The sequence below is a fragment of the Cardiocondyla obscurior genome, linkage group LG03 (assembly GCF_019399895.1).
Source record: "Cardiocondyla obscurior isolate alpha-2009 linkage group LG03, Cobs3.1, whole genome shotgun sequence".
In the NCBI taxonomy this organism is placed as follows: Eukaryota; Metazoa; Arthropoda; class Insecta; order Hymenoptera; family Formicidae; genus Cardiocondyla; species Cardiocondyla obscurior.
In genome coordinates this window covers 2,700,207-2,712,248 of record NC_091866.1, presented here as the reverse complement: position 1 = coordinate 2,712,248, position 12,042 = coordinate 2,700,207, and the positions used below count along the sequence as shown (strand labels likewise).

The 12,042-nt window shown below is 38.0% G+C and overlaps 2 protein-coding genes across 2 annotated transcripts; one reads left to right on the top strand and one right to left on the bottom strand.

Moving 5' to 3' along the window:
• Nucleotides 1-462: 462 nt before the first annotated feature.
• Sbf (SET domain binding factor) lies at nt 463-8,921 on the top strand. The gene is made up of 12 exons (XM_070675402.1): nt 463-1,098; nt 1,227-1,312; nt 1,387-1,674; nt 1,754-1,973; nt 2,191-2,432; nt 2,544-6,853; nt 6,921-7,068; nt 7,285-7,430; nt 7,503-7,729; nt 7,851-8,057; nt 8,146-8,228; nt 8,404-8,921. The coding sequence occupies exons 1-12, from the start codon at nt 999-1,001 to the stop codon at nt 8,494-8,496; spliced, it is 6,150 nt and encodes a 2,049-aa protein (XP_070531503.1). The 5' UTR covers nt 463-998; the 3' UTR covers nt 8,497-8,921.
• A 329-nt stretch (nt 8,922-9,250) lies between these two features.
• Nucleotides 9,251-11,441, bottom strand: LOC139101180 (zinc finger CCHC-type and RNA-binding motif-containing protein 1). The gene is made up of 4 exons (XM_070654124.1): nt 10,706-11,441; nt 10,526-10,637; nt 9,796-10,143; nt 9,251-9,694 (listed from the first exon to the last, which is right to left on the bottom strand). Exons 1-4 carry the CDS (start codon nt 10,816-10,818, stop codon nt 9,575-9,577), a joined length of 693 nt encoding a protein of 230 aa, XP_070510225.1. The 5' UTR covers nt 10,819-11,441; the 3' UTR covers nt 9,251-9,574.
• Nucleotides 11,442-12,042: the final 601 nt, after the last annotated feature.

The window sequence follows — 12,042 nt, the reverse complement described above, 5'->3', positions numbered from 1 at the left end:
AAAAGTCGCCATTTTACAATTGACAGCGAAACCGAGGCACGTAAATTTCAGCTACGATTTTAGGCGATCTGATTGTCTCAGCTGGTTGGCTGCCAAAAGTTTCATTTAAAATAGCGGAGAAAATTACAGAGAAATTTGCTTTGGCTTTATTCTCTTTTTATCCACTCTATGCTTGAGGATCTAGACGCCACGAGAATAGGTGCTTATTTTAATTAAACTTTTCTTTTTTATTTTTGTTTTTGTATGAAAAGAATTGCTTTTTACACACATCTGAGAGCATGATCTCTCTAGTAATGTTGGACTTGCCGCTAGTCGGCCATATTAACTAAAATTGGTACAGTCGGTTCTTATTTCAAGATCATCTTAAGGCTCGTCTACAATGTAATACCGGCCTTTATATATCTAGTGACTTTAGTAATACCGGTGCATCTACAGAGAATAAACTTTAGGTAGTCTCATCTTCGTTTTGCGTAACCGTCGGATTTTTCGGCCTGTATAGGTATACCGTATATCGTATAACGAGCTCAACAAACCCTCAATGTGGCGTTTGAGTTTGCCAGGTTATGGATTGAGGTTTCGGGGTGTGGCATTGTTATTCGGCGGGTTCACGAAACGCTGCAAAACGCGGCAGTAGCGACGATCTTGACATCGCGTTAGTGAGATACGCTCGAGACGTGTGTGCGCGCGCGCGCGCGCGCCAGAGCATCGCCGACTTTTCTCCCTCAGGGAGTGTTTCTCCTCTTTTTTTTTCTCCCCCTAACGCGAACGCGTGAGTGCATTGAGAGTGCATTAATTCCGCCACTTGACGTTTCGCGCGTCGATCGTATCAAAGGAGCAACGTGACGTGGAACGAGTTTGGGTAAAAGCTATGTTTGGGAGATTTTCAAATCGATCCCCGCGTTGACGCGCGTCCGTACGAACCTCACGTTTGACGCAACGTGAACGAGTTGCCGAGCCGCCACGGTCCATGAAATCACGTGTAACAAACACGACGTGGGATGTTGAGCGCAACCACCCCCACTCAGCCCCACGAATATACAGAGATGTCTCGGTTAGCCGACTACTTTGTAGTGGTCGGCTACGATCACGAGAAAGAAAGTAAGCCACTTAATAAATTAAGATTGTACTTGACATTTATTGCTAGACTTGCACTTAGCATTTTTTTTTTGTTTCGTACGTATCTGTTTGTACCTATATATCCTTATATATGCTGTAATGAATTCTAGGGGGTGGTGTAAGTAGCGGGGTTATATTACAACGATTTCCAGAGAAAGATTGGCCAGATACACCCTTCATTGAAGGAATAGAATGGGTAAAAAACAAACTTATTTCTTTGAAAAACAGATGTACTTTATTGCTATTTATCTTTTGTACATTGTATCATAGTTTTGTCAGCCTCAAGGATGGGCCTTATCAACAGAAAGGCAAGAGCCTCGCTTCTTTGTTTCGATATTGACAGATATTGATGCAAATCGACATTACTGTGCTTGCATGTGTTTCAACGAAACTGTGTCAATTGTGCCAAGCAAACCTGTGGATGAAGAAGAAGATCCTGTAGATGGAGATAGTCGTCCTTTGGTCAGGGCAATACCTGCCATTACACACCATAGCATTATGTATGCACCTAAATGTCTGGTGCTGGTTTCCAGACTTGATTACATAGAAACATTTAGAGTATGTATATATGTAATATAATTAATCCTGTTTTATCAGTCTGTCAATTATATTTTTAATAATTATTCTGCTTTCATAGAATTGTCTTGGTATTATATATACGGTGTATGTGGAAAATCTTGGTATACCATTAGAGACATTAGTTGGAAACATACTAGGATGTATTCAAGTACCTCCTGCTGGTGGGCCTCAGGTACGATTCAGCATTGGAGCAGGGGATCGTCAGGCACTTCAACCACCAATTAGTCCTTCTCTTCCTATAACTCATACTAGTGTAAATTTATTATTTCAACAATTAGGTAAGGGTATAATGATAATTAACCCTTTGAGTGCTAAATACTCGCGGCCTATGCGGTCCGTACGGACGGCGCGCGGCAGGCGCTGAGCGCGAATTTGCGTCGTCTATATAGATTTCGCTGGACGCATATATGCGCTCATAGCACTCAAAGGGTTAAACAATTTATGCAATAGAATAAAAATAATGTTTTTAATTAATATGTTATACTATTTTCTTAGGTATTCGCAATGTGTTGGTATTATTTTGCGCAGTCATGACAGAACATAAAATACTTTTCCATTCTGCCAGTTATTCCCGACTGACTGAGGGATGCCGTGCCCTAACAGCATTGATGTATCCATTTAGATATTCACATGTTTACATTCCTCTTTTGCCAGCGGCTTTAGTTGAAATTCTCAGCACTCCAACACCTTTCATTATGGGTGTACACAGTTCGTTAAAGCACGAAGTTGCGGAACTTGTAAGGCAATTTTTTATATTATTATTTATTTTTTTTATTTTTTTATTTTGTTATACCACTTTAAAACACCGTTTATTTAATTTAAACTTATTACGATATTTATATTCACAGATGGATGTAATAGTCGCCGATTTGGATGGAGGTTCTTTAACAGTTCCGGACGGTGTCTCGCTTGCTTTATTACCGGAACCATTGCTCTCACAGACACAGGATGCGTTATCCTTAGTATTACAACCAGAATTGACATGCGCGGATTATGCATTTCCTCCGCTCGCGACCAGAGCTCCACATTCTCCCATGCTTGACAAAGAACTCAGAGCAGTGTTTATGAGAACCTTTGCTCAATTATTACAAGGATACCGAAGCTGTTTAACATTGATACGAATACATCCAAAACCTGTTATCACTTTTCATAAAGCTGCATTTTTGGGAGAAAGGGGCTTGACAGACTGCGATTTTACTACAAGAGTTTTAGATTGTATGTTTTTCACATCTTTTATCGCAGAAAGAGGTCCTCCATGGAGACCTTGCGACGTATGGGATGAATTGTACAGTAATTTGAGTGATCAACTAAAACAAGAAACACAAGATCATCGAGTTATATTGACGCATATTCAAGAACTAGCACAACAGTTATATTTGAACGAAAATCCAAATCCTCAGCCATACGTGCAAAAGATTTTGAAACCACCGGAGGGCGCGTTTGCAAGGATTCACCAGCCTCTCTTGCCACGTATTAATCCGGAGCAGGTTCAAGCGATTATCGACGAGGGTCTTGCGAAGAACAATCTTAAAGTCAGATTGTCGTCTTTGAGGCCGATTCAACCTCGCATCGTGCCTATAGGCCCTCACATTTCATTTGTTCACGATACTAGACACTTGGTGAGCAATTCAGCTCGTAGATTAGAAGTATTGCGCAATTGTATCAATTGCATATTCGAGAATAAGATCTCGGATGCCCGTAAAACATTTCCAGCTGTCTTACGAGCTTTGAAAAGCAAAGCGGCTCGATTAGCACTTTGTATGGAATTATCGCAGCATGTAGTTGGAAACAAAGCAATGTTGGAGCATCAGCAATTTGATTTAGTAGTACGTTTGATGAATTGCGCGCTGCAAGATGATTCGTCGATGGACGAACACGGGGTCGCCGCTGCACTGCTACCACTTGCCACCGCGTTCTGCAGGAAATTGTGCACCGGCGTAATTCAATTTGCATATACTTGCATACAAGAGCATCCGGTATGGCAGAATCAACAATTTTGGGAGGACGCGTTCTATTTAGACGTGCAAAAAGATATCAAACGTCTGTATCTACCGGGTGACAATTCGCCACCGAGGCTTATAAACGATGGTATTCTAAGTCCTATCAGTCCCAGGGATGGCAAAGAATTTCCGTACCGCGATCGATATTCCATCTATCAGGCTCAAGAACCATCGGCACTCGAAATAGCCGCGGATCAGATGCGAATCTGGATTTCCGTTGATCCTGAAAAGCAGAAAGAACTTATTAACAGTGAAGAGAGTACTATGTACAGCCAGGCGATTCATTACGCAAACCGAATGGTCTATCTACTAGTGCCGTTAGACATCGGCTCGAAAACTCATCGTCAGGATCACATTTATGATGAAGAACGAGCCAGTAACAGTATCACAAATAGCGTGGCAAGCGACAGTGGCGATGCTGAATCTGGATTTGAGGAGACCGACCCGGGTGAAACTGGCAGTGCCGTCATTCGGATGGTTTCGCGATTTGTCGATCGCGTGTGTACCGAGGGTGGCGTAAGCGCTGAACATGTGCGTTGTTTGCACCAAATGGTCCCGGGCGTTGTTCACATGCACATCGAAACGCTCGAGGCAGTCCACAGAGAAAGCAAGAGATTACCACCGATACAAAAGCCGAAGATTCTTACACCAAATATGTTACCCGGCGAAGAAGTGATAATGGACGGATTGCGTGTCTACCTGCTGCCGGACGGCAGGGAGGAAAGTTCCTCAGGATTACCCAAGATACCGCCTCTCTTGCCAGCCGAGGGTGCAATTTTCCTCACGAATTACAGAATAGTTTTCAAAGGTATACCTTGCGATCCGTTCGCTTGCGAGCAATTAGTCGTTCGTGCATTCCCTGTGACATCTCTGACTAAAGAAAAACGGGTTGCTGTGCAACATCTGGCGCATTTAGATCAATGTCTTCAAGAAGGCCTACAATTACGTTCTTGCACGTTTCAACTGATAAAATTGGCCTTTGATGAAGAAGTTACGCCCGAGAATATCGATACTTTAAGGAAATTAGTGCACAAAGCTAGATATCCGCCGCACATTTTTCATCATTTTGCATTCAACGGACAGATTTTGGTTACGCAAACAGCGCATCATAAAGGTAAGGAAAAAAATGCCACTTTGAAAGGTTTCGCGAAGAAAACGCTATTGAAAACCGCGCGGAAAGCCGGCTTTAAACCTAAACAGTCATCGAAGCGACAAAAATACGTGCTACCGAACATGAATCTCATCAACAGTAATAACAAGTATATGACGTCGCCTGGTCGAATGAGCCTACCGATAACTGACAATAATGATCTGAGCCACGACGACGATCTTAGTGTTGATGATTTTGAAATACCTGGTGTAGTAACGCAGCCGCCGACTGACGCCAAGACTCTCGAACGTTTGTCCGAGCGTAGCTATGTTCGAGATTGGTACAGACTTAATCTCTACTCCAACGGGCCGCATAACAATCGCCGCAATGAGCCCTTCCGATTGACTTCGGTAAATTGTGCTTACATGATTTGTCGTAGCTATCCTGCGCTTTTAATCGTTCCCACTTCAGTGTCAGACGAGAGCATTCGGCGATTCTGCAGACTTCATCGTCATAGCAGAATGCCAGTTGTCACCTGGAGGCATCCGCGAACAAAAGCTTTATTAATTAGAGGCGCAGGTTATCACGGGAAAGGCGTAATGGGTATGTTAAAAGCTCATCCAACGTCTGGCAGTAATTTAAAAACTACGTCATCTGAAACAACTTCTTCTCTGGAGCAAGACAAGTATATGATGGCACTTGTTGCCGCGACACCGCTCTCTGTATTACGACAAGGTTCCGCTTGGGGCATGTCCGACAGCTCTCTAAGCATAGATTCGTTATTACTGGCGGCGGAAGATCGTAATGCTACTCCCGAGCAAGCCCGGCGCAATCCATTCAACAAGCCTCTCGGCACTCTCAGTTCCTCGGGTGGCAAAGGTCCTAAGAATTTCGGTCGATGGGGCTCTTTGAAAGATAAAAGACACAATTCACAAGCTTCTTTAACTTCCGTTCATCATCAACGTGGAACAGTCAGACATTCCGCAGACTCCGACAGCGGCACGGAGTGTGTTCACACTTTTCAACGCGCCGCTCTCTATATTCTTGGCGAAAAGGCGCACATGAAAGGTGTTAAAGCAGAATCTATCCCGAAGACGGATTTCATTCCGGTAGAATATTATGACGTCAGGCACACAAAAGCTGCATTTAAAAAATTAATGCGAGCGTGCGTACCCAGCTCACCAAACGTGGAACCGGATCAAAGCTTTTACAGGCTCGTCGAAAGCTCGGAGTGGCTGCAACAATTGCAGAGCCTGATGCAACTGGCGGGAGCTGTTATAGACCTTATGGATATGCAAGGCTCATCGGTGGCTGTTTGTTTGGAAGACGGCTGGGACACCACAACTACCGTCTGTTCTGTGGCGCAGGTTTGTCTCGATCCGCATTATCGAACAATTGATGGCTTCAGAACTCTTATCGAAAAAGAATGGCTTGGATTCGGGCATAGATTTGGCCACAGAAGTAATCTAACCGCGAATTCGCAAACGACAAATTTCACACCTACCTTTCTACAATTTCTCGACATAGTGCATCAAATACAGAAACAATTTCCTCTGGCATTCGAATTTAACGAATACTATTTAAAGTTTTTGGCTTACCATTCGGTCTCGTGTCGCTTCCGTACATTTCTGCTGGACTGCGAATTCGATAGAGTCGAGTGTGGTATCACAGCCATAGAGGATAAAAGAGGTTCTTTAACAAGTCATCATAAAGGCGTAGATACCGGTAGTGACGACGACACGATCTATCCTGGTGGACGGCTAGCGGGAACAAACAAACAGACACTTGGCTGTAATCTTGGACAAAGTATATTCGATTATGTAGAGAAACAACATGCGAGATGTCCATTATTTTACAACTTTATGTACACACCGAATACGGAGAATCCTGTTTTGCGACCGGTTTCGCATTTACCGAGTTTGAACATCTGGCAATTTTACTTAGAAGAAGAATTGGCACACGGTCCAGCATACGATTTGGAAGTACTGCAACAGGATTCCCAGCAAGAGGAAGAGGCTGAGGCTGCGGATGGTGCGGTCAAGAGTAATCGTAAAGTGGTTACGCAAGGGTAATTATTTAAATATTATATTTAGCGATTACAAAAAAAATTGTAAATAATTGCTTACAATTTTCAGATATAATGGAGTTAGTACAATGGTACCCGATCAATTTTCGCATCTCTTAGAAGAAATTCATAAGTTGGAGACTGAATTGGGACATTTGCCGCAAAAATGGAAAGTACTTTGGGATAAACTCGAGTTGCCAAACACCGATTCCCTTGCTGTAAGTCGCAACAAAAAATAATTGACCATGAAATTTTATATTAAGTTATTTTTGCTTTAATTTTTTATGTCAGATACTCTGTATAAAGTGTTAATTAAATTTATTTCGATGTGTTAAATATATCTTGAAACTTTTTAAATATTAGAATATATTTGGTATAATTTAAATTATTGTAAAAGTATGTGATCTTATAATCGAGGTTTTTTTTTTTTTTAGCGGCACGCATCGTTCAGCACAGCACTCGTACGATATCACGGTCGATTGATTCATAAACGTTCTACGTTAGAACTATTATTGCGCGGTAAACTTGCCGGTGGAAATACTACTGGAAACGAAGGTTCTGTTTATGCTCATCCACATAGGTATTATCGGTCTTAATTTATATATTTTTTTTTAATCGATTAAACATGTAAATGTGCCGACGTTTGCTAAAGGTTTGAACGATTGGATTCCGCAACGCCAACTCACTGTGACGCATGTTCCGGCGTGTTATGGGGTCCTGTCAAAGCTGGATTACGATGTATTGATTGCGGTCACGTATGTCACGATAAATGCGCAGATGCTGTGCCAAAGAATTGCACAAAATATAAGGCTGTGACGGATAATCTCCAAAATCACACACTTACGAGAAGTGGCGGTGATAATGGAAGTGTAAACTCAAGTATGCATTGATTTCGTTAATCTGATTAAATATTTTAATATTTTTATATGCAATTTTCATAATTATGTAACAATTATCTTTATCGTTATTATTTTCGCTATTAATATAATTTTTTTTGTAGGCGTAACAACTATACAAACATCTTCCCAACAATATTATGAACAATTCTCGAGTAATGTGGCGGAGAATAGAACGCACGAAGGATATCTCTATAAACGAGGAGCTCTATTAAAGGGCTGGAAACAAAGATGGTTCGTATTGGATTCTATAAAACATCAACTAAGATATTACGATGCAGTAGAAGACTCGCATTGTAAAGGATATATAGGTATATAATTCAACTAAAAATATAAGTAATATAAAAAAAAAGAAAAAGAACTAGGATTAAATATTGTTTATAAAATTATGTATTGTAGATCTGGCTGAGGTAGTGTCTGTTACTCCTGCTGCACCAATGCCTGGACCACCAAAGAAAACTGACGACAAATCCTTTTTTGATGTAATATTCGTAAATAAAATTAAAACATTTATTAAGTAATTATTAATCTTACAAAATTAATACATTATCGCTTAATAAAATTTTATTAAGCTTGTATTAATTTTGCAAGATTAATGATTTCAAATTAATCAAATAGAAAACATGAACTTATATTGGAAATACATTTTCTTTACAGCTTCGTACAAACAGACGAACATACAACTTTTGTGCTGCCGATGCAACCACAGCACAGGAGTGGATCGAAAAAGTTCAAGCGTGCTTGCAATAGTATCACTGCGCTTAATTATAATGATATACTAATTTCAAATTCTGGATATGCTTGGCATAAAGAAGGAAAAACATAAATTTTAATTTTGTTACATAATCTTGTATAGTCTAATAGTTGTATGCGTCATAGACTGCAGTAATTTTGCTTTAAGTATTTTAAAATGCAAACTCTCGTTGGACTGAAAAATAGTATCATAAATTAAATGTGATACATCCATATCCTCAATATAGGATTAGTATGTGAATATAATGTACATTTTTTGTGATTATGTCGTTATATTAAATTCATCCAGCTGGAAGATGAGATCGCTCTATAATATGACGCGCCTAAAGTTTTTTTTTTTATTTTGTTTAATATATTTTCTAATGTTAAATTATGGTTTATAAATATAGTTCATACATAATAAATTGTGAATTGAAATTGTTTATTGAAATGTATTTATATATCTCGTATAACATGTCTCAAGAATTATTAAGAATTATTAATTATGATTAGTTTTTAATATCTGTGTTCTTTGAGTAAATTGGTATCAATTTTTCCTTCATAATATTATCGATTTTAGATAATTAAGAATAAATTATTGCTAATTGCCAATTACTTTTTAGCAGCATTAATAAACGTATACTATTCCATTAAATAAATTTTTATGGTTAAAAAAGTTATTTAATAACTTTTTCTAAGTTACATTTTTTTCGAATTTAGATTGTATTATATTATGAAAATAGCTCATATTTAATACTTAATATGTTGCAAATAGAAAAGTTTAAATTATAAAAAGAGTCTCTTAAAAAAAACGATTAAATCAAAACATTAATGTGTGTAGCTGCATTAAATATTGCAATTAATACTGTTACTTGAGTTTTAAATTTGTTAAGTACTCAAAGCTTATATCAGAAAGACAGTTTCTATCTTTAAATATGTTAAAAAAATTAATTAAGAATATATTTAGAATTTTGTTTATTCTAGTTTAAACAGTGGAAATAAAAGCGATACTATTTATATTTATATACACATATATTTATCAATATATTAATACTTTCAATTTTAAACTTATAGATTGTATATAATCATATACGCATTATTCACTAAAATCCTCTTCGTCACTGAAATAATTATTTTTTTTATAACGTTTCTTTGGTACGATTTCTTTTCTATCATGTTTGTCTATTTCTTTATGATCTATATCAGATCGTTTTTGCTGAAAGATAAAATAATATATAAATTATTTTTACTTTATAAAAATTTTATCATATTTACATATATTTCTTCGCAAATATTAATTAAACATTTGTCAAATACCTCAAGTGCAATGACAGCACTTAACGTTTCTGGTTCTTCTTCCGTATCAGCGTCAACGTCATCGATATCCCCAATGTTGCGCTTTGCTTTTCTTGTCACTTCGTCACTATCGCTATCGAAATAACTCGTGTTATACTTTTCTTGTTTTACATTTTTTTTTCGTATTCTAATTTTCTTCGGTGGTGGTTCCCTAGGACCTAATGTGTTATGGCTGCAGCAATAGGACAAATGTCCCTCTTGCCCGCATTCATAGCACTGTGACTTGTCAGGATAATCTCTACGGTGTATAAATTCTGAGCTACGACCATTGTCGACTGCTATTGAACTTTTCACAGTGCGGCCAAGTACCTGAAAACAAAATAATAAACAATTGTTAATAAATGGTTCCTATTAGTGTTATTTATAATTTATAATTTTTATTTTCTTTACTTTTGAATTTCTATGAGTTCTTCGTTATTATACATTCGCAAAAGTGCATGTAGTTGAATTAATAATCTAATAATGTACGATATATGTGCTTCATACTCCGTGGCTGCATTACTGAACTGATACATACTAGTGCAATAAATTAAATAAATTAAAATAAAAATAAAAGAAATCTACTTTCTTTCGCTCTAACTTACTGCACCAGTTCAGCAGTGCAGCGGCTGAGAACAAACTTATGGTATCAGACGATTAAAAATTTAATTTAAAAAATTAAAAAAAATAAAAAGCAAGTGGAAAAATGTACCTTTGTATTGTTAAGGGCTTTCGCGCAGGACACAGCGTCTTCGCTCTTAAGAAAGAGCACGAACGCAACACCACGACTGCGACGGGTTACTTTATCTTTTAATATCGTTACTCTGTAAGAAACAGTATAATATTTACAAGTTACTCGCTAAATAATTACAAGGAAACACTTGCAACTTACTTGACAATTTTTCCATAGCTTTCCAACAGCTGATGTACATCGTTGTTAGTTAAAGAGAACGGTAAATTCGACACGTAAACCGTCGATTTACTTGGAGCGATACGACCGGTCATACTTTGTCACGTATTAATTTTACTTGCTGTGGAATACGGAGTAAACGAACACCATCAATCACATTGCTTTTTTTTTCTTTCTTGATTTAATGTGCATCGATCATATTGATGGTTGTTGAATATTGACTGATATACGACACAAAATTCTCTTCTTGTTCGGTTGATTACTCTTCTCGTTATATTATTTTCTTAATATTGATTGTGAATCGGTATATCGCTTTCAAAGTAAACAATTCTTCCTTTTTTAGCCAGCTCCAGACACGTTCCGGTTGATTAATTCCTATTTTATCTAACTTGTTATACAATGTCACTCTCTGGTCATCATATTTTGGACACGCAAATTATTATGTTTTGGAGTATATGGCTTATATCTTGATTTTCAGCTCCGCATTTGCACCTTGCTGATTTGACACCTTTTCTTTCTAAAGACGCGTTCATGGGAAAGGGAAAGAGAACGCGTGAAAGTGTACTTACACGTGCGTTTTTCTTTTAACTATAAATTGTTATAATAGTCAATTTGTGAGACAGTTATAAGAGGTAATGTAGCTGGTATTTAAAGGTTAAGGAAGCATCCAAGAAAATGAAACGGGTTTACAGTCATGCGCACGGCGTGATAGTAAAAAAAAAAAAAGGAAAAGTGATATAAAGAAATACAGGAAAACTGTGAAAAAATTTTAATATTAAGCAGAAAGCTGAAATACTTGAGGAGTCAATTTAATATGATTCTAGTGCAATATTAAAAGAGATGTGACAAAACTCAATCTCGGGGTTTCGCGGCTCCGTGTATCTGAAAACAATCAGGCGGTGTCAAGAGTATAGGATGGTATAGGAAATGTAAGTTGGAGACAGGTTCGGGCTCCGAACTTCGGAGTTCAGAGATCCGTTTCCCGCTAATTTCGTGGTCACGCCTTTTTTGTAATGGTCGCTAAAAAATAATGGTGACGGCCCCTTACTTCTTATTGGCCCATATAGACCAATTAAATAATTTTTTTTTTTAATTGTTTTAAGAAAATCTGCTACGAAGTGTCACAGTCGCCGACGCCTGTGGCGGCTTCCAGATTATCGAGGTATAATAGCGATGGGAATTGACAGACTCCGATAAAAATCGAGGGTCATATCTGATGTCAAATCAGACGTTATTATTTTTTAATGTCTCTCGATCAAAGTATTGTAAACGAAACAACAAAACACTCCAAACTAGATTTTATATTTGTAATGTATGTG

Bases quoted from the DNA above. Each gene is read 5' to 3' on its own strand.
- Sbf (XM_070675402.1), top strand. From the start codon at position 999: ATGTTGAGCGCAACCACCCCCACTCAGCCCCACGAATATACAGAGATG. The intron at 7,431-7,502 runs GTATTATCGGTC...CGTTTGCTAAAG, and splicing joins GTTTATGCTCATCCACATAG to GTTTGAACGATTGGATTCCG. The intron at 8,058-8,145 runs GTATATAATTCA...TATGTATTGTAG, and splicing joins GCATTGTAAAGGATATATAG to ATCTGGCTGAGGTAGTGTCT.
- LOC139101180 (XM_070654124.1), bottom strand. From the start codon at position 10,818: ATGACCGGTCGTATCGCTCCAAGTAAATCGACGGTTTACGTGTCGAAT. The intron at 10,144-10,525 runs GTACATTTTTCC...TTTTGTTTTCAG, and splicing joins AAGCCCTTAACAATACAAAG to GTACTTGGCCGCACTGTGAA. The intron at 9,695-9,795 runs GTATTTGACAAA...TTTATCTTTCAG, and splicing joins GTGCTGTCATTGCACTTGAG to CAAAAACGATCTGATATAGA.